At 39.0% G+C, this 21,627-nt stretch overlaps 2 protein-coding genes across 4 annotated transcripts in view; one reads left to right on the top strand and one right to left on the bottom strand.

Annotated features, from left to right (window-relative positions):
- Nucleotides 1-21,627, bottom strand: part of LOC109032141 (neuroligin-4, X-linked) — a 552,408-nt gene that overhangs the window by 161,757 nt on the left and 369,024 nt on the right. For both annotated transcript variants that reach the window (XM_019044117.2, XM_072302671.1), the window contains one exon: nucleotides 16,387-16,539. In XM_019044117.2, coding sequence (XP_018899662.2) covers nucleotides 16,387-16,539 — 153 coding nt within the window. The remainder of the gene's footprint in view (nucleotides 1-16,386; nucleotides 16,540-21,627) is intronic.
- On the top strand, nucleotides 1,588-4,976 carry LOC140225106 (uncharacterized). 2 transcript variants are annotated; one of them, XM_072302674.1, is made up of 3 exons: nucleotides 1,588-1,936; nucleotides 3,224-3,345; nucleotides 4,464-4,976. In XM_072302674.1, the coding sequence occupies exons 2-3, from the start codon at nucleotides 3,236-3,238 to the stop codon at nucleotides 4,846-4,848; spliced, it is 495 nt and encodes a 164-aa protein (XP_072158775.1). In that variant the 5' UTR covers nucleotides 1,588-1,936; nucleotides 3,224-3,235; the 3' UTR covers nucleotides 4,849-4,976. The 2 variants fall into 2 exon arrangements, with proteins under 2 accessions (XP_072158775.1, XP_072158776.1); XM_072302675.1 differs by lacking the exon at nucleotides 1,588-1,936 and having other exon boundaries at nucleotides 1,967-3,345.

Raw genomic sequence — 21,627 nt, 5'->3', positions numbered from 1 at the left:
TGTGGAGGCCTCAAAAACGGGAACCAATCAGAAATGATGTCACATTGTCTTGTCTCTCAGTATAAAGGGACTCTACGGGCAAGTAGCGTGACTCGCGCGTAAGCGCCTACAAACCTAACAGGGATACTTCACGCATAGCGCAATGCGTGAAGTATCTCTGTTAGGTTTGTAGGGGCCAGCGCCTGTTTCGCTAATAGGCGTCACATTGTCTTAACTCTCAGTATGAAGGGACTTTAGCCCGGCCTTGTAGAAAAACATCGAAAATTGCAGGTTTGCGACCCACGCGAGTATCTGCGAACGGATAACGGCTGACGGGTGGGTGTGAGTGGCACCGGAGAGGGGATTAGAAGGAGAGCGAAGGTGAGTTCGGTTCGGAAAAAAAAGACGGGAGGATTTTGGCGCAAGATGAACTCCCACTCATTTCTCGGCGACACCGGAACAGGGAACACCGGGACGAGGAACAAAGGGACACGGGAGTTGAAGTTGGGGACTCATTTATCTCATTTCGCGCCGTGATAAATAAACTGATCGAACTAAGTCCTCGAGTCCCGCGTGTTGCCGAATGTCTTCTTGCGTGAATATACAACTTCACTTGCGACTTCAAATTTGGCATTTTCCTAGATTTACTTGAACACATTTACACAATATAGAATTTGCAGGTGTCTGGAATTTGATGAATTTCGTGATTAAGTGTATACTACTGAGGGAACTGAACACGAGAATACCCTTGGTTCAGGAATTGAACAATTATTGGAGAGGATATGACTAGGTGATCTAATCTGCTAAAATACATGTGTTTAAATGGAATATGCCGCCAGATGACGTCACTAGGCGCGGTGCGTTTTCTCACTTTAAAAATATTTGTATACTATTTCCCATATCAGAAAAAAATTATAAAAAATACTGTGAAATCAACTCTTTAAGCTCTTTTAGATGAAGCAATAAAAATTTGCATACGAATTCTCCATTACTTGCGGCATCAAACTACTGATTTTTGTGGATGCGACAAGATCTATGAAAGGGAACCGTATCCTCCGGAAGAAAATTGTCCAGAAGAGCCGAATTTAGAGAAAAGGATCCAAATTGGCGATTTCAAGAATTAGACGGGTAACGCTCCCAAGAAGCTTTAGAAACATGCTACGCGAAATTTTATATACTCACCACACAGAGGGAGCTAGCTGCTCTTTCTGCGAGCATGGTAGAATTCCTAACTTAAATTTAATCTGAATTTATAACCTAAAACTTGAGAATTTTTATCTTAGAACTTTAAATCATCATGTGCTCTTCAATGTTTGAGCTTCAGGGTCGATAGGGTTCCTTTTCTCAGATCCTGTCACATTCTAATATTACATTTGCACCTCTTAGTTTTTTGTGGAACATCAGATTATACACGTAGTAATAAGAAGTTATTCGGATAAAACAATGCGCAGCCTTTCCGCCATTCTATTTTTTTGTATAATTGGAGGTAGATCATTTTTTATTCACACGCATGGGTTAAAAGGGAGATTCCGCGGCGCTACCTACCATTCATCCCCAAATCCGCTGCAACCCCACTTCCGGGTGCCGTGCCAGGTTTCAGCCACGGCCCGTCTGATCACAGAATATATAGGCTTCACCAACAGAAGGCTCACTCCCAGCGTATCTCGGTCGAAGAAGAAGAACACACCCAGAAAGTAATGTTTACATTGAGAACCTAACCTAAATCTGCTGACTTTGTCCTCTCTCGTGCGTGCTGGGAGAATGAGCATGAGGATTTTTGAAAATGACGAACGAACAGTTTAATTATTAACGCGAATCTTTTGATAATTTCTAATTTCAAGTTGCTGTTATGTTTTCTTCATCTGTTGTCTTGGTGGTTAAGTTGGTTATCCTAAAATGTGAAGTGATGTAGTTCGTTTTTGGGCCAGTATCTCTTGCGACGAGGAGAAGCCCTAAGGTATGTGTTACCTAAATTTGATTACCATGTTATTAATTTTCCTCAAACTTGGTTCCTGGAAAACCTTACGCTATTGTCAGTGGATGAATACACTCCCAAATGGGTTTTTTAACCTTAAGATGATTCGGCAAGCTCAAGTGACGTGCTAGAACTGGCATGCGTTATATTGCATCGATCAGGTTAAAAATCTCGGCAGATTTGGAATTTTTAGCACAAAAACGGACGTAAGCCTCTGCACGTTAGCCTAAAGAATCATTCTAAACCCAAAAATCAACAAAATTCAGAGAAATGAAAGCAGGATAGAGTTCGGAAAAAAACATTGCATTTGACACAGAAATCGGTAGCTGAATTTAATGCGAGGTTTTGTTTCTGAACACTATTCTGCCTTCATTCTCTGAATTTTGCCAATTTTTAGGTTTAGCATGATTCATTAGGCTACTGTGCAGGGGTTTTCATCCTTGTTTTGGCTAAAAATTCCAAATCTGCCGAGACTTTTGACCTAATCAATGAGATATATCGCATGCCAGTCCGACCACGCCACTTGAGCTTGACGAATCACCTTAATGATCCATTACTTAACCAGCTACTGTTAAACAACTAATTTATCTGATGAAATGATGCTCTTGGCAATGATGGTTTTGTGCATTGCTGATAGGCAAGTAGCTGTGCTGCTTCATTTTAAAGCCAATCCCCTTCAATCTTTTGGATCTACACTATCTTAAGGTGACCGTTCCAATAGACTGACGTATTGAAGGTCAATCTTTCCCAAAGTTTGTCAGTATTTGTGGCTAGTAATCTTTTCAACAAGGAACTAATATGAATGAAATGCATTAATGAAGCATCCAGCCCTCATCTGACTGATAAAGATTCTGGCAATTTAACCTGGGAAATGTCAATCACTCTCAACCTTTCCAGATGTAATCAACTCTCCCTAGTGAATTAAGGGTTCATTATGAAGGGACCAGTGTATCACCGCATGGCTTGCACAAGCCCTGCAGGTACTTCTTTTCTCTGGTGGTTGAAAGTCACCACTGATGCCTCAAAGTTGTTCCTTATCAGTCTTTATGATCGCATCCTACTATGCAACTGTGATTAATAATGTAGATGAAACTTTAAGCTCAGAATAGGAATCATGTCAAAAGAGATACTAATTTGTACCTAATTAATGTTAGGGTTACTATCCTACCTCCCATCCCAGAATGACCCTGTAAAGTTATTAAATTCAGCATTTGTACTTATCTATGCAGTATTTCATTAAAGTTAATCTTTCAATTTTTCTTCTTTCAGGCGTAGCCAACGATGTTAACTGCAAAGCAACGAAGGGCCTGCGCCAAGTGTGGACATAGCAGCAGTAAATCAACCTGGTCTTTCCATCGAATTCCTAAACCAGGAGGAGCCAGTACGGAAAAGTAAGCTTTCTCCTGTCATTTAGTAAATATTAGTTGTACAAATTGCTTGCGAACCAGCAGACATTGAGGTTGTTGCTTCTTTTAAAAATGTGATATCTTTTTTTTCAAACAAGGCTGCTATTAGCATTGGAGAATTAGCAACAATGCAAAGCAAGAATTGATATTCATCAGCTGATGTAGTTTCGTCTTGCATATAAGCTGTCTCTTCTGCCTCTTTTGTTCTCTAAATTAAATCGCTTCGGACCTGAACTTTCATCACTTATTTCTTTTAAATAAAGGGAGAAATTGATTTTAAATCTTTTCCTTAAGGTAATTAATCAAGTGGCTGATTTGTTAACTAGATCTGTGTCGGTTTGCAAATCCAAGGAACTCATTGTGAGACTGGGACTCAGACTTTAGCGAGATTCAAATCTGGAGTTCCAGACAAAATTCTAGTCACACTTTGTAGAGAGAATTCTAGTATAAAAATTGCTTTGTACAGTTTGTTTTAAAATGAGGTCTGGTGAGGTTTTTCTCATCTGTAGCTAAAAATGTTGGACCTGCATGTTTTCCCAGTTAGCATCTTTTCACAATGGAATTAATTTCTGGGGAGGCGAAATATGGCAATGCCGTGAGAGGAAAAATTAATACGCCTTATATCAGCTGATTTTCTTCATAACTGCTGCGCCCGAATCATAAAAATATGCACTGCTACAGAATTGTTTCCTTTTCAATTCTAATTTTTGAGAGGGCGTGATGGAGAAATTGCAACAGCACAAATTAATATTCATCAGCTGATGTAGTTTCGTCTTGTATAACCTGTCCTTTCTGCCTCCCTTGTTCTCTAGAATGAATAGCTTGTGCCCCAAACTTTCATACCTTATTCCTTATTTCAAACTTATTTCTTTTCTTGAACTGGGTCATGTTCAAAAGGGACCCACAGCATTTAAAACCCGTAGTAAGTAAATTAACATACATTATTGCAAAATTCCCTTTACTTCTGACAATATTACAAGTAGCCTCCACAAACTACTCCTTTCATGCTAGATAGAACCCAGATCTCTAATTTTGATCATAAGTTTTCAGTTTTTACACCTTTCATATCGTTACTAATCCTTGTGTACTTTCCTTTGTTGCAGATGCCGTCAGTGGGCAAGTTGGCTTTACCCACAAAGTAACTGGGAGTCTGAATCTGATCTACTGGCCCTGTACAAAAAGTCGAGAGTTGTTTGCTCAAGTCATTTTACCGAAGCAGACTTTTCGGACAATGCGCGACGAACACTGCGTAGAGCTGCTGTACCTCATGTCACATCCACGGATAAATCTGCCTGTTCACTGATTGCAACCATTGAGCCACCGAGTTCTATTGATGCTGCAAGCTGTGGATCTTCACAACAGAATGGAGAGATCGGCATAGAACTAGGGCCATCCTCTGAATCCATCCTTGGTTATGAAACCCATACTTCTGTGCTACCGCAAGATACCATCATCAGCAACATACCATTTCTCCGCTTAGTAGAATGACGTAACATTTGAAATTTAGTTTTGATAAGGAGATTGCTGATTCTTGTTACCTACTTGTGTTCAGAATTCAGTCAAATGTTTGTACATTTTTTTCCATTCAGAATTAAATTACTTTCCATTAAAAGCAATGCCTTTGGAGTATCATTTATTTACGCCACTCTCCTAAGTACTTCTTTTTCCAAAACATCAACTTTACTCCTTCAATTCTAAACGGCAAGTATGTACTTAGAAATATCAGATCCTGAGGAGAATTCAATAATAGTCCCTACCTGTCTCTAAGGTTTCGAAGGTTTCAGATAGATATACCTGATCTAATAGAGAGAAAATTGAGAGTAAGCTAATTTTTGGCGGAGTATTCTAACTCTCCTTATGCCATCAAGCACTGTTTGCTTCTAAAATCAGGTGACTACCGATACTCTTGAAACGTTGATGGGTGAAATGCACAAATTGAACAATTTCAGGGCTTTTTTAGTTTCCTTTGGTACCTTCTACTTTGATTTTGGTAAAATGAGCATCAGTGTTCATTCAAATTTGTTATGAATAGTCATGAAGATTAAACATAGTGCTTTGTAACAACGTCCAAGTAACAATTTTCGAGTTAAAAAGATAATTGAAGATAGGAAATATGAAAGAATTTGAAATCTGGTACACATGCTTTAAATTTATTAAGTCATCATTTCATCTGATCATTTCACAATCAGCCCATATTAATGAACACACGTTGAATCTTTTTCATGGATTAATTTTAATGAGAGTAAAATCAATTGATTCATTAAAATTATTATCGTTGCGTATAATTAAACTCGACAAAACCTGATTCGATTTCCCATTTGAGAAGCGTCAATTCAAATAAACCGCCGTTCACTTTATTGTAATTGTTGGCAATCTTGCACTCATTTGACAACAATGCAGACAGCCGGAAAGTACAAACAGTGATACATTGGAGTTTACGGGAGTGAACCTTCTGTTGGTGAAGCCTATATATTCTGTGGTCTGATACTCGCGTATTGCACCTTGAAACCAGCCGAGGCTCCAACAAATAATAAACCCAAACTGGCTGGCAAATAATCAGTATTTTAACAGTCCTGACTCAGTATTTTCTCGACAAATTCAGTGTCTCCTTGACAAAAAAAATGCACTACTTTTCCAATTTCTTTATGTGACGATAGTCGGAAAGTTTCGCAAGTTTGAAATTAACGTGCAAACCGCGGCAAAAATGACTTAGCCACGGCATTCGAAACCAATCGGTGGTTTGAGGATCAGCTGGCTGCACAATCACAATCTAGCGGGCAAATACTACACTAAGAATCAATACGCAAGGAATTGTATACCTTCCAAGCTGCCTTTAAGAAATACACGCGGCATAAAGCGTCAAATTTCGGACCTTCATGCAGAATATCCGTATTTTTTCAGTACCTCCGGACCGTCCTCACAAATCAGGGCTATTTCTGGACTTTCCGGATTTCAAGACTATCAGACACTGTTCCTCTCCAACGTCTGAGAAGATGGTTGATAATGCGGGGTTGGCCTCGAGGTCCGCTAAAGGCTAAACTCCTTCTCTTGACTTCCATTAGCGCTTTTGGAGGCCCTTTGGGACTATTTGGAGGTATCTATCCCTTTAGCTCCACACAAGGGTCAGCCTAAGGGCCATTATATCGGCGACATGCAACCTCCCTAATCTAAAGAGCTGACACCTCCCTTGGGAGCTACCCGACGGCTCCGAGTCGATATCCTTCGTGGGAGAAAGGCTTCCTTACGCCAACGTTCATAAGTCTAGACTAACGTTCACACGCACCGATACCGCCGGATTGAGAGGCCGGTACCGGGAAAGGTTTAGAAAATTCTAGATTATTAGAGCCAGGGTTCTAGTAAAGCATTCTATTAGTTGGACTGCATTTTGCAATTTGGACCTATACATTCTGGCTTACCTGAAAAAACATCTATAGGCATAGGGAAACTAATGGCACATACGTTGTTTTTAAACCGGGCCGGAATTTATAGTTCCTAATTGCAAAATGTAGTCCAAACTCATTTTGCAGAAGCCATCGCTATGAGTGTTGATTCTCATAGAATTCTTATAACATTTTTATTGACTTTATAATCAGTCTCGGTCACGCAATAACAGCGAACCGACGACTATTTCTTCGCATTTTGATTCTGGTTTAAAATGGAATTTTAAAATGAATGATTTTTTGGTCTTCTGATTTGCATTGGTTGCAATTTTGCCCCAGATTTAAGATGTTATTTTATTCCAATAAACTTGTCGATTATCTCTTAATGGTCAAAGTGTCGTTTCCCTCTGGGAAGATCGTGATTACATTTCAGTGTTGCCAACTTTCTCCTTGCAAATTTTAGTTTAACCAGGAGGATCTAGGATACCTCTGATTAAAGGTTTAAAAAAAAAAAAAAAAAAAAAAAAAAAAAAAAAAAAAAAAAAAAAAATTGGGAAACTGTGCGATTTCATCCGTGATATAAATTGACACACGTTCATTAATTGCGACGTATGTTAAACAATTGAGTGGAGTTTTTTTTCGGCTTGAAGCTAAAATTATTTTTGAAGTAAGAAATCTCCTTTAAGCCATCATTTTCTTTGTAAAGAGCAAAATTTTGGACCTGAATACCGTTATTGTTGGGTACATTATTATGTTGAATAGCGAAAAATTTAATTTCCCGAATAGGTAAGATACATATATAAACAGTAGCTGTTAAATATTTCTCCCCAATAGGAGAGAAAAAACCCTCCAATTTTTAGAAACAAAATTGAAGAAGCCTTACATTTGCCTCTGTAAAAATGATGCCTAATCATTAGATACAAAAGGTTCGAGCTATTTTTTAAAAATTACTCATTGCAAAAAATTCTACGACTTTATTCCCACAGAATAATTGTCTTGACAATGTCTAAAATATCACCAAACGTTTGCTTCTCAATTCGCATTAATAATCTTAGATACTGTGGGAATAGCCTAGAGATGTATACGTTCAACGGCGACTTGAGATTTCTGGAGGGCTGTACCCACTTGGCAAGCTCGCAATAATCGGGAAAACGTCTTTCCGTCTCTTTTTCCCTGTAAAGTAACTAATCGCATTAACTTAATTCAGATGGTATCGATTTTCACCTTTTGCTTTCTTTTTTTTTTCTTTTTTTTTTTTAGATGTTTGAAATTCAATTCAATCTCCGTTCTTCCGACTGGCAGCTGTCTTACGGGAGAGATCGATGCAGCATTCTACTAAGCCCTCTGTCCGTCCTGAGATAGACTGTGGATTTTTTTTCTTTTTAAAAATAAACTCAACATCAGGTCAATGCGAATTACACCGCTGTTTCTCATGAAGTGACCACTATCATTAGTATTTCTGCAGATAGATAAACATCGTGAAATAATATCTTCTCTGAGTATATAAGGTATTTGTTAAACGGTATAATTCTAACTTCTGATTTAAATCGGTGAAGAAACAGCTTTCGGTCAGTTTGCTTCTCAGAAAACGCTAATTATTAGACCCTCAAAATCCATTAATTCGCCTATTTTACTTGCGGGGTTTCAAAATCTCCGTTCCCATTTTTTTTTAAATTTAGAGATGACAAACCAACACGATTGCCTGATATTTTTACAAAATATCCACACGGAGAGAGAAAATATCGCGAAATAGTCATAATTGGACTCTAATTTATTTTCCATTTAAAACACACATTACGACAGAACGTGTGCAGGAGCGTTAGTTGATGTATGCGTTTTTTGGAGTTTCACTGTCGCGCGATACGTAAAAGGCCTGCAACATTCTTCAGATTTTTTCCAAAATGGAACTATCTTATCCGTAGGTTGTCAGTTCGATAGAAACAAGGCCCAAGTAGAGCGCATACCACCAATGAAAGGTGCATAGTTGTCGAGTTGGGTTTACTTAGGTCACGCATCTAAACTAACTTCGGCGTAATGCGTGGAGTATCACCTCAATTGAAGGCGCTCCGAATTTCTTACAATTTTTAAGTTGAACGCTGTCCATTAGTTAAGAGATCAAGACGCAGGTTCTTCGGGAGTTTTCTCCGGTTGGTTCGTGTTTCGATGGTTAAACTGTATAAACGTGTATATTGATTGCGCTGTTTCGAAAACTCCCTACCATTTTATTTTGTCAAAAGAGAACTAACCAGTGCCAATGCTTGAACTTCCAACATAATAATTCCTCAAATATAGCAACAACCACGATATAAAATCAAGATGTGACGTGATTAATTTCCCATTTAAAAAAATAAATTATGGCAAGAAGTCTGCAGCTGCCTTCACCGAGGTTTTTGGAGTTTCACTGTTCATAGGTAAAAAGCAACCAGATCAGAGCAAAAAATATACACGTTTATACAGTTTGACCATCGAAACACGAACCAACTGGGGAAAACTAACGAAGAACCTGCGTCTTGATCTCTTAATTAATGGACAGCGTTCAACTTAAAAATTGTAAGAAATTCGGAGCGCCTTCAATTGAGGTGATACTCCACGCACTACGCCGAAGTTAGTTTAGATGCGTGACCTAAGTGAACCCAACTCAACAACTGTGCACCTTTCATTGGTGGTATGCGTTTTACTTGGGCCTTGTTTCTATCGAACTGACAACCTACAGATAAGATAGTTCCATTTCTGAAAAATCTGAAGAATGTCGCAGGCCTTTTACGTATCGCGCGACAGTGAAACTCCAAAAAACGCATACATCAGCTAACGCTCCTGCACACGTCCTGTCGTCATGTATTTTTTGAATGAAAAATAAATTAGAGTCCAATTATGACTATTTCGCGATATTTTCTCTCTCCGTGTGGATATTTTGTAAAAATATCAGGCAAAAGTGTTGGTTTGTCCTATTTAAATAAAATAAAATGGGAACGGAGATTTTGAAACCCCGCAAACGAGATTCGAGTTCTTTTAGTTTCACAGTCGATAGCGAAGCGGATTTGACTAACTATGAACTGATTCATAGAGTAGCTATTTTTCCCCGTTTCCATTTATTTTTTTGTCCCCAATTTTTATGTGTGCTAATCATGATTGCATTCTTTAAAAAAATCCCCGGTTACGCATCATTTGTTCCATCTCTTTTGTTTTAATCAAAATTTTTGACATTATCTAACGCCAAACGATCGTTTTGAAACCGTTTTAATTTCTGTAAGAAAACAATAAGTTGTCAAGCTCAAAGTTTCCACAGAAAGACTAAATGGTAAACTTCAGTTGGGAGGGAGCGATTATTCTAACAAAATGTTTAAAGGTTGCAACATCTGACGATGGAATCACATATTTTACCTGTATTGTTGAGGTGAAATGTATGAAGAATCGCTCACAGTCTGACAACCCTGCGCTAGTGCGACAGGAAAGGACACGCAAGTTGTACATTGAAGGGTGAAATTAGATTATTGCCGGACTTAATTAGTTCAAGTTGCTTGAAGTTCAACCAAGGAGCCAAAAGGCTTCACGGTCTACGCTTCAGATCCGAAGAACCGATTTATGATTAAGACGAAAGTAGAATGCAAAGAAAAATATATCAGTCTATATGAAAAAAAGCGAAGAGAAAATAAGCGCCGGATTTAAACGCCGGAGTGAATTTTTCGCAGAAACTTATAAATTTGGCTTTAAAAATAAGGGCATTGCTTATAAAAGAAGTCACTGATATCCGTCCGGACGAAAAACTGACTGTCTCAATCCCCTAAGTGGTTTACATTCAAATTCGGGGCTTTATAACGCCCTGAAAACTTGACATACATGTAGATCCGTTACATGAGAAAAACATGAAGTTCCTTTATCGATGTATCATAGTTTATTCGTTTTATTCGATTGACAACAAACAAAACAATAAGACGTCGTGAAAATTAATGTGAATTTTCTATAGGCCATAAAAGGTACACGCGATACACGGCCAAATTTTAAGTCTAAATAATGCTGAGTTTTTTGTTGAAAAAATGAAACATAACGGGAGATTAGACGACGTCAAATGCCAGTAAGTTGGAATTTTTTAGCCAACGTGCGTTAAAAATCAGCATGAAGCTGAAAATCTCAATACAGAGGGAAAAAGCTTATACAAGCACAATTTCCCCTCAAAGAGATACGCTAATGTAGTTAGATTGATTCACGTGAAATCTATCCAACGTTACCTCCATTATATAAAAAAGATTCTAAGTCTGCTACAACTCCAATATTTGAAAACACAGTTTTTTCCAGACCATGAGGCAAGAGAGATGAGTCGGAAAATTACCTTGACAGAGGGGACGGACCTCACCTTTGAAACGTGAGCGACTGTCTTTGCGTGACGGGGCGGGTGGGGCAGAAAAATGAAAAGCACAGAGAACAGAGGAGTCGAAAAAAAGAAGAGGAAGAAGAAAGAGAAGAAGTCGCAACAAAGATATAACGGCGGGAATACGGGTAAGCCGAGTAACAGGTGTTATTAGGGGTGCGCCTGGCGGCGAGCGAACGCAACCCGGGATGCAGGAGCGCGAATTATGTAATTATTTTAAATGAGGCTCACGTCTGTCGCCCGAACGCGGTGGTGACCCAGTCTGCCTCTGCTCAGAGCTCGTCCCCCAGCGATAATAGAAATATATTGGACGGGCTTCGTAGATTCTTTTTTTATTCTTTTCTCCTGTTTTTCCTTTTTTTTTCCTTCTTTTTTTTGACCGAACGGCCAGCGTCCAATTCCGCGCAGCTTGTTATTTTAGTAATAAGAGCCACTCGTTACAGAGGCGGCAATGATAGAGCCTTCACCCTTACTGTTCAAGACTCCTGGGATGCCGTTTTTGTGTTTTTATCATTTATTCTAATGTATAAGCAGTAGAATTGGACTTATTTAGGCCAAATGGAACTATGTCTCACGTAAACCATGTGCACATGGTTCTTTTTAGCATAAATACGTCCAATTTATTGATAATAAGCCGAAAATAACAATAAAATAAGGCAATTTTTAGTAGAATAAAATATGGCGTCTTTGTTTCTTCTGCACCTGCGCCAAGATACGTGCTAAAACGTTTTGTTGTAACGCTTCGATGCAACTTTTCGTAGATTATGGATGCCCGTGATGCATTTGCAAATATGAAGGCGCTATTCATTCATCAAAGAGCATCAATCACAATTATACCTACAACTTAAGGGATGAGCTTCTAAAATACATCGAGTGACTCATTCGGGATCCTTGATTTTACTCAACTAACTTTCTCGTATTTTCGGAAAATTTTGGAAAGACGTAAAATGCACACACTGGAAAAAAAGTGACCAATGCGCTTGAACATCGTGAAAATGCATGAAGCACGCAAATGACCATTAACAGATATTTCAGAGCGCGTGGGTAGAACAGAAAGAAGAACATCACTGAAAAAAAGTGAAGTTGATTTAACATTTTGGATGTTAAAAAAGTGTGCGAAAACTTACAAAATGCTAAATTAAATGCTACAGCAGCTACTTTAGCAATGTCAAGATGTAAAACTGACTGCCATAGTAGGTAATTTAGCATTTTGCGAGTTCTCGCACACTTTTTTTACATCCAGAATGTTAAATCAACTTCACTTTTCTTTTGGTGATTACTTGCATGACTGATAATATACATATCTTTTTAAATACTTAGAACGCTCAATGAAAAAATTGAAAATTCTTTTCTAGGATACGAAATTTTTTGGTAGATTCCGGAAGTTTTCAATTTTTTTCTTACGGCTTAGGTGTAAACTTTATTTTTTTAAATCAAAATTTCATAATGTTCAAAAAAGGTTCAAAGAGTATTTCGATAGAATCGGAATCGGAAATTTTCCACAAAATTTCAAATTCTTCCGGGAAACCGCGAGGTAATTGCATAAAGTTGCGAATCACGGTCGCAAAACTTTCGCGAAAAACAGCAGTTGCAAAGTTTTCTCACAAAATTTCGGAGCGTGAGCGTAGTGTGGCGCGTAGGTAACTAAGCTCGTAAAAATGTAGGTGAGGGAAAGTTGTGGCTTTCGTAACTACCCCTGCCTTCCCTAACGTAATTCGTGATACCGCATTGTCTGCACTGCCACTGCTATGCCGTGCTGAATTATTTGCTTTGTGAATTTGTCGAACAACGTCTTATCTGCCGAAAGTATTGGTCATGAACCGCACAATTTCCTGAGGACGTATCACTCGGTTTAATTATTATACAAAAATGACGATGATCTTTGGGAATAAATTTTACATCTTTGGATGGTATTAGATGAGAAGAATTTACGAATCTCCAAAAATGCATCCTTAAACAAGATGGTACATTTCAAATTTGTGTTCTGACTCGATCCATCGACGTGGACGGTTTAAAATTACTCTCATTTTTAACACTTATGACCAACCTATCAGTTTTTACTATTTGTTGAAGAAATAGCGAGGACCAAAGAATAAGATTTCGTATAATGCTTTGACAATAATTTTACTAAGCACAGGTTAGACTGTTAAAAGTAGGGAGCATCCTCCCTGAGTCGAGCTCACGCTGAGGGCCACTATAGGAGCATCTCATTTGAAGCCCGCTACACTTAAATAAACTAACACAAACAATACGACATATGGATGTATTTCTGCTGAAAGGAACCAGACACAGATGCAAAGGAGAAGTATGCTAGATAGGTGAGGGCCATAAGAATGAATGGGAATTATAAAGCGCCAATGACTTGAAGTTCAAGTTGACGTCATTCAACTCATAGGCCGTGTCCACATCGCTCTTGAGTGCAGCATACAGTTTGCGCTTAGTTCCGTTTGGTAGAATGTAAAATCCCGCTAAAAAGGGATCACGCCCACTTTTACATTGTCTCTTATGCAGATTTCTGAAGCACATCCCACTTCTCTCATTCGTTTGTATTGTTCCGTTTAGCAGAAATACGTCCATATTTGATTTAATGGTTTTTTCTGAGCGGAAAGAAATTGTTTCCGTTCAGATCCTCATACCTTTCTCCTCATCCTGAACTTATACTAAACTCGGCGAGTAAAGGAAAAAACGAGCAGGAAACCCGAAGGAGGAAAAAATATGTCGCGACGTCGTCTGAATTAATTGACAGAATGGACCCATTTTTCTGAGTCCTTCATTACCGCTAGCGCCGTTTCCGCATAATTATCCTCGACGGAAGCTATAATTAGAGCGCGTTTATTGCATCACTCCCTCCCTCCGTCAAACAAGAGATATTGGGGAGCGGGAGGCAAAGTTACGGGGAGAAAATAGCGATGCCATAACTTTCCACTTCACAATGTTTAGCCCGGGACCCGGCATAAAAAACAGTTATGGTTTCCATAAAAAATAATCGCTTGCGGTTTCTTCTCCGGCAGCTCATAAACGTTTATCGAGAGTTCGGAAAGTTCTTGCTTGCACGTAGTTAATACTCTCCGCGGACTGGGGTAAGCTTATTTTTTAATCCCGGGTAAGTTTGTGTTTGTCATCTCTGGAGGGCTACCGCTACCCGCGACGGAGCCCGGTCGCCAGGGACGTTTTTTCAATTATAATTTCGGATGGGAGCCGGCCCGATCAAAGACAATTATTTTGCACTCTTCGAGGGAAGCTTTTCATTAAAGTTTCAAATTGCGCTTTCGCTCGAGCGAAGAATATCCAACTTATGCTCTCGAGTTGATTTTAACCTGGGAACAATATTTTTCCCTCGGATCCTGTGTTGATGCAGATAAAATTGCAATATCTTCCCTTTTGAATCCATTTCCGCCATTATCATAAATGAGATAATTTTTCCGTGGTTTCATCTTGCTAAATCATCGGATAATTTCACTGCTGCGCTTTAAGTTGTTTATCGATGCATCGATGCTACCGATCAATACCGCCGATCAGCAAACTGACGGTTTTGCAGAACCAATAAAAACGTTGGCCATTTTTATAATTTTAAGGTTAGATTTGCAATTTATTCATGTATTACGGCGTCATCTAAGCGCTCTTCTGCAGAATTGGAAAAAAAATCACCAGCTTGCGTATTTTCTACTGTAAAGTCACTAACTCTATTTTGCCAAAATTTTCTCAGTTAGGTGGTGTTCGTTAGCCCTCGATAAACCTATTTCTAAAGAATAAAGGATACAATGTATAAATGGACGTATTTCTGCCAAACGGAACTATGCGCATTAACACATGAGCCCTGACACTCATCAGGGTATACAATACACACTGAGAAAAAACTATGGTTTATAAACCTATTAGAGGTAAATATGGAACACCTATAATAGTCGTAAATAAACTAATGATTCTCGGTCTGTGAACCATACTAAGGTCTCTGTACCTAATTAAGGTACATGTACCATAACTAAGGTATATGTGCTATTATTATACGTAGAGGTACTACTATTAGTGGTGTTCCATATTTACCTCTAATAGGTTTATAAGCCATAGTTTTTTCTCAGTGCACCACAGGGCTCACGTCATAATGCACATAGTTCTGTTTGGCAGAAATACGTCCAAATATACTGAGTCAAAAAGGTATCTCTAGACCGCAAATCCAGTGCCTCTAGTTCATTTTGATTTTACTCATTCACACATAGTTACATTTGGCATAAATACGTCCAGTCATATCCTAACTATTTTCACTAAGATTCATAAAATTTATGTAAAAGACAAAAAAAATTGTTATCAAATATTTGTTGAAAAACAATTAAATTGTTGTCATTCATACTTCCAGCTATGTTCACAATGTTTTCATTTCTACATCAGTGGCGTGGCGTACTTTGCGATATATCGATTAATCTGCCATTCAAGCCTAATCGATAAAAAGGTTGTTCGCATCGAACATCTAAATAATCGATTCTTTATCATAGCTTCAAATGGGGAAAAATTGATAGCTCGTTCTACATTCGTTTTGCTCTTGCTCGTTGGGACTACATTTTTTTTTTCAATCCGCCAACGGTCGTTTCTGATAAGAGGAATGCGAAATTAATATTTTCGTCACCTCTGATGCACAGTTCACGCACTAAAAATGTAGATATTGGTTGTTTAGATATAATATAATAGGACCTCACTCAACAGTCCTAATTTCGTAAAGCCAAGCCACCCTTCCTCACTTTGACCTTGTACCCGCTTTTTCCGTATGCTTTTTGTCACTGGGTACTCGCACATCTTTGTTATTATCGGTATTATTGGTCTATTCATAAAATGCTTCTCGCCAAAATTCCGAATTTTAGATCTTCCTCTCTCTCGAAACGCAGGTCTAAGCAAACGATGCCCAAATTTTTTAAAAACCTTCCACTGAACATTTGATTCGGGCCCACGCAATATACTCTGCGATTTTCATACTTACCTTCTCCTCCAAACACCTTGAGCTCAACCAGATTCTGTTAAAATATGAAAATATGCTCTGACAATGATTCCCGGAAACCATTCCCATTACAGATTTTTAAAAATGGCTGAGGGAGGTTTCACTGAAACAAACTGCTGCCAGATCTGTCTCGTTCTCCGACCGCAGAGCTGTCAACTTCCGCTGAAGTTGTGAGAGCTGTCTCGCCGCTCCGCCCGGTAGAATAAAGGCGAGACAGTCGGAAACGACACTTGTACCATGACTGACATCTCTCTGAATCTCATAAAAACACACGAGAAAGTGCGGCTACGTACCTAGGATTCCTAGACGATAGTTGACAGCGACAAATATGACATGACTGTAGCTGGCTAGAGCACTTCCATCGTAGGGGTTCCCTGAGCCCCAAGAATAGGACTCGCCGTGGAAAAACACGATGACTGCGTACGGAGCTTCCATACCCCGACTCCCTGGAACAGAAGAAGAGGATAACGTCAGACAATCGAGAATTTTCAGATGTCTGAAATTTGATGAATTCCGTGTTTGGATGGACGCTACCGAGTGAGCTGAACAAAAGAATACCATTGGTTCCGAAATTGAGCAATTATTGGAAAGGATATGACGAAATGATCTAATCTGCTAAAATACATGCGTTTAAACGGGAAATGCCGCCAGATGACGTCATTAGGCGGCGCATTTTCTCACGTTTAAATCTATTTTCATAGTATTTCCCATCGCCGAAAAAAAATTATAAAAAATACTACAAAATCAGCTCTTTAGGCACTTTCAGATGAAGCAATAAAAAAGTTGCGTGCAAATTCTCCATTGGACGTATTTCTGCCAAACGGAGCTATGTGCATTATGAAGTGAGCCGTGTTGTGCATACATTCTTATGGGTCTCAGGGCTCATGTCTCAATGCACATGGTTCTGTTTGGCAGAAATACGTCCAATTGGTCGTGGCGCTTTAACGTTTAACAGAGTAATCATACGAGAAATGTTCGTAGGATGAGTCATCAGACTACCCAAATCGAAATTTTGATACCTAGAGGATAATTCATTGAGTCAAAATAGGATTTGCTTGCACGAATAAAATTTTTTTCCTGTGAAAGAGCCCTTTCAATGAAGGATAATCTTTAAAACTTTGCAGCAAAAAGTTCGAGTTTTTCAGACTGTAGCAATGATTATCAGCCAAATAACCCTCGTGGCTTTTTGGATAGTTTGGCGAACAAAAACCTTGATAAAGTTCCAAATTATCAATAATATGAAATATTAGAACGTGAATCCAAACCTGCGATAAATAAATTCAGTTGTATTAAACCAGTTTTCTGCATAACTTTTTATCATACATCAGATTTTACTTCTAACAGTTCATCGCGTGTGACTCTGAGAATCAATAGATGCAGGTGTTTTTATCGTCGAGACGGAGGCAATGGTTTCTTATTGAAAACTGCAGTCTATGTGGGGCCGTTCAACTATAAAATAAGACATTTTGATCATCTTTTTCAACTTCCCGTCCCTGTTAAGTACCCGTCCGACAACCTCTCGCCTCTTTCCCCTTTCGAATTACGTACGAATGGCCTGATCTCCTTCCCCAATTTTTCAGTATGTACGAGAAAAAATTTAAGGAATTGTTGAAGAAAAATATTTTTAAAGGATTTAATTTTAAAGTGGGAGCAAGTAACAAGCGTAACACCTAAACGTTCCTTTCGGGCATTTAGTTTACCTATTTATGTTGGTGCTCTTCATCATAAAAGAACCAGACATGGTGGTTCCTTGATGTAAAACGTAGCCTATTCGTTACATTAATGTAATTTAACAAAAAAAAATAAAAAATAAATACAATTCCAACACTATAGGTTTGGCGTCAATCGTCAGCTTATTTTAAATCGCTAATGCTCTTTGCACACGTTGCAAGTTTTAAGTTAAGAGTGCGATGATGATTTCTGCAACACATTTCACGATCATCGATGAGTGATCCTCCACCCACCCCCACTTTCAGTAAAACACTTGCAATGTGTGCAAAGGGCACATCTTCTGTTGAATTAGATGACTCCCACAATCCATCTAACCCACTCCGAGCACCTGTTTTAGTACTCTCGGCTGCAAAACGGCCCAAACACAGAAGCCCTGGCTCAGAAGTTCGTCGCGAGGAACGCTTTCATTAAAGTCAAAATTGGTGGCGGAGGTGTCAACGGCGATATACCCTCATCCGACGCCCATCAACTAACGCACTGCATCAAAGGCCCGTGACGTGGAAGCGACCGCAAGGACATCACTCCATCGCCATCGGCCGAAACCAAAGTTCCCAGCTGGTGGATATTTTACAAGGGATCAAGTTGGGAAAAAGTGCCCATTTTCTGCACTATCTGGCATATATGGTCGGGGCTCGAAATTAGGCCGGTTTACTTTGGCTCGCGCTCCCTCCGACCCCCCCTCCTCCCCCTGGCGTCAAAATTCCCCGACCCAAGCCGCGGCCGCAGAAGTAGATTTGGCTGTAATTCAATTAGCCGCCGGCGTGAGCGCCGGGCGATATATGTGACCCGCGACATTCCAACACCTTTTCGCTCGTTTGTCCCCCCCCTGGAGTTGCCCCTCTGCCCGTCTGTTCCGCCGCCGGGAAGCCGACGCTACCGTCGAGTTCATAGTGGCACCGACGCGACAGAACGGCAACGGCCTCACGTCTCCTGATGGCTAGACAAATTTCCGCGGCACCCGCCATATCGATCAATGACAATGCAAGAAAAATCGGGAGAAGAACACCAAGGAGTTGCCGGAATGTGCAAGGGGATAGGACTGGGTTTAAGTGCGTCGAAAAGTTCTGAGAGTCATATTTCGTCGTTTCTCGGAAGAAGGACCGTAATTCCATTCCAGAGTTGCAAAAATTACTCAAGCAATTGAATTTTTTACAAGAATTAACCTGCACAATTTTTGTTAAAATTGTTTCCAATTATTTCACGACATCAGAAGAAAGGTCAATATCTTTTAGGTCAATATTTCAGGTAAAAATCTGGCAACATGGAAATGTGGTTACGTTCTTTCGGGGGGGGGGGAGGGAGGGGGATGATCTGTATTTGTATAACCAAACACGAGAAATACCTTTTCTTCCGGGAGAAACTTTTTCTCAACTTTTTGCAAAGACGTCCAAGAAGAAAAACTGGAAATTTTGGAATAAGTTCTACCCTTCCAGCTCAAAAATTGAAATAGATATTAGTCGAATTCAAAAAGTCTTATTTTGTAGAAAAATATGGGTTAGATTCTCGAAAACAATTATGGAAAATTTACTCCCGAAAGATAAGTTCCTTTTCCACAGATTCGGTCTTTATGGAGTCGTTCCCTGAACAGCGCATTTTCTTAGAGAGGCCCCGTAAGGTTTGCAGATCTATTAAGGATACATTCAATACAGCATCATAAAAATGACAATTTTTACAAATCTCTGGTAAAAGTCAAGTAAATTACGTTAAAAATAGATCCTTGCCGATGAATAAATTGATTTGTCACAGCAGAAAATCTGAAATGAGAATAAAAAATTAAAATTTTTTGATATTGTCATGGGAACGGAGTTCCCCATGATATTATAATCGTTCCGTTGCTTTCGCTATGGGATTCCCTATACCTCTGCGACCTTGAGCGTTTCGCCCAGTCTCCGATTTTTGGTTGATTTTCCGATGTATCAAAAACCGTTGTATTTTTTAGCCAAGCATGTCTCTACGTCAAGTTGTGTTGATTGCTAAAATTCGCTTTCAGCGAGTTTTTTTCCAACTTGAGATGTCGTGTCTGACTGGTAAATCTGCGCAGATCCACGAAGTTCCGTTTTTAGGCAAATTCTTTTTTTTGGGAGGTTCCGATTGGTTATTTTTCGCCATCAGTTTTCTGTTCGTTGGTGCAAAAGATCGCCTACCTCGTTGCTCTTGAGAAGCCGCCATTATCCCACCTCAAATTTTACAAATAGAAATAAAGAAATTATAACTATTGTGCAAGGTGGAAAACTGCTCTGGAGGACCCGTTACGGATATATGAGCCAAAATCGGAACTCGATTGATTGATTTATTCCATGAATACAGAAATATTGCCTCAGCTTACTGCCGCGATGGCAAATGCCTGCTGATATGAACCTTGAGACACATGATAGCATAGGCAAACAATGTCTCACAGAGAAAGGGGCTTAGCTCATTTCTCCAGAAGCTACGAAGACGCGAATCGCCGAATCGCTCAAGGACAACTCTTGTGATAAGTCCCGCCCATCGTCCGAGTCTTTTAAATGCTATTTTTTCCCATCCTTTCTCCGATCTGTGATAGCCTAGTCGACTGAGGCGCCCCATATTTTTGATAAGGTGCGGGCAATAGGTGATCGGGAGTTCGATACCCGGCGATGGGAGATAATTTTTAATGGTTGTATTGAATGTTTTAGACTAATCATCAAAAAATAATTAATACTAGATGATAAATGTACGAACATTTTTTCGTGAGTTAATATGTTAAACAAAAATACTGGAATATACCTCCTTCATATAATCAGCCACATGTTCCCCCAAATTAATGACGTTATTTTCTTTTTTCAATAAAGTTAATTTGCATTCAACGTTCGTAAGTTAAGCAAAAAGTACCTATTGATACAAATAGAAAGACATGAAAATAGTATGCTAACATTTCAGTTGTTGTTTTTTTTTTTTTTTTTTTTTTTTTTTTTTTTTTTTTTTTTTTTTTGTTGTTTTTTCAATAAAACAAATTGACTGGGACTAGAATCATCGTATCTCTGAAGACCAAAGCTAAGTTTTTTGATACAGAAATACTAATATATTCATCCTTTATATAATCAGGGAGATGTTGACCCAAATATTGATGTATATTTTCTCTGTTCGCCCAAATTAATGATGGTATTTTCTTTTTTCAATAAAATTAATTTACATTCCACGTTCTTAAAGCATGGTCTACTTCAAAAAAATAAAATGTGAGCGGAGATTTTTAAACACCGCAAACGAGATACGTGGTTTGGTAGTTTCACCGTCGTTATGATGCGTATTCGGGCATATGCGTAGAGTAAAAATATCATACTTTACGCCGAAAAAACGAAACTGAAAGTTAAATGCGTTAACTTCCAAAAACCATACATAATCCAACGAAAATAAATAATTGGTAAATAACAGCTTTCTTGTATGCAAAGAAAAAAAATTAAAAATGTTAAAAAAGAGATGTCGACACAAAATTACATAGCCCCTTCAATTCTGAAGATACTACAAACGAACTGTACCTACCTTAAAATTTTCATATCCCAGAAGCAAAAGTTCCCATGACGAATATTGCTATCGCTAGCGATTGCAAAAACCAACTTGTTTAGACTTATTTTTGCTTGCCAAGAACAGCGTAAGAAAATAGCATGCTGTAAGAGAGTTTATCGGAAATGATTGATTTTTTAACAGCCAGTGTGAAATGCATAACAGCATAACACCAGTGAAAGGTGAAGACGTTGGCCACGTTGGGTTACGTTGGGTTCAGCAACTAAACTAACTCAGTCGCAATGCGTGGAGTATCGCGCCTCAGTTGAAGGCGCACTGAGTGT

This window comes from Bemisia tabaci, chromosome 7 (genome assembly GCF_918797505.1).
Source record: "Bemisia tabaci chromosome 7, PGI_BMITA_v3".
NCBI classification, from domain to species: Eukaryota; Metazoa; Arthropoda; class Insecta; order Hemiptera; family Aleyrodidae; genus Bemisia; species Bemisia tabaci.
Note: the sequence above shows the minus strand (reverse complement) of the source record. Positions and strands in the feature narration are given on the sequence as shown.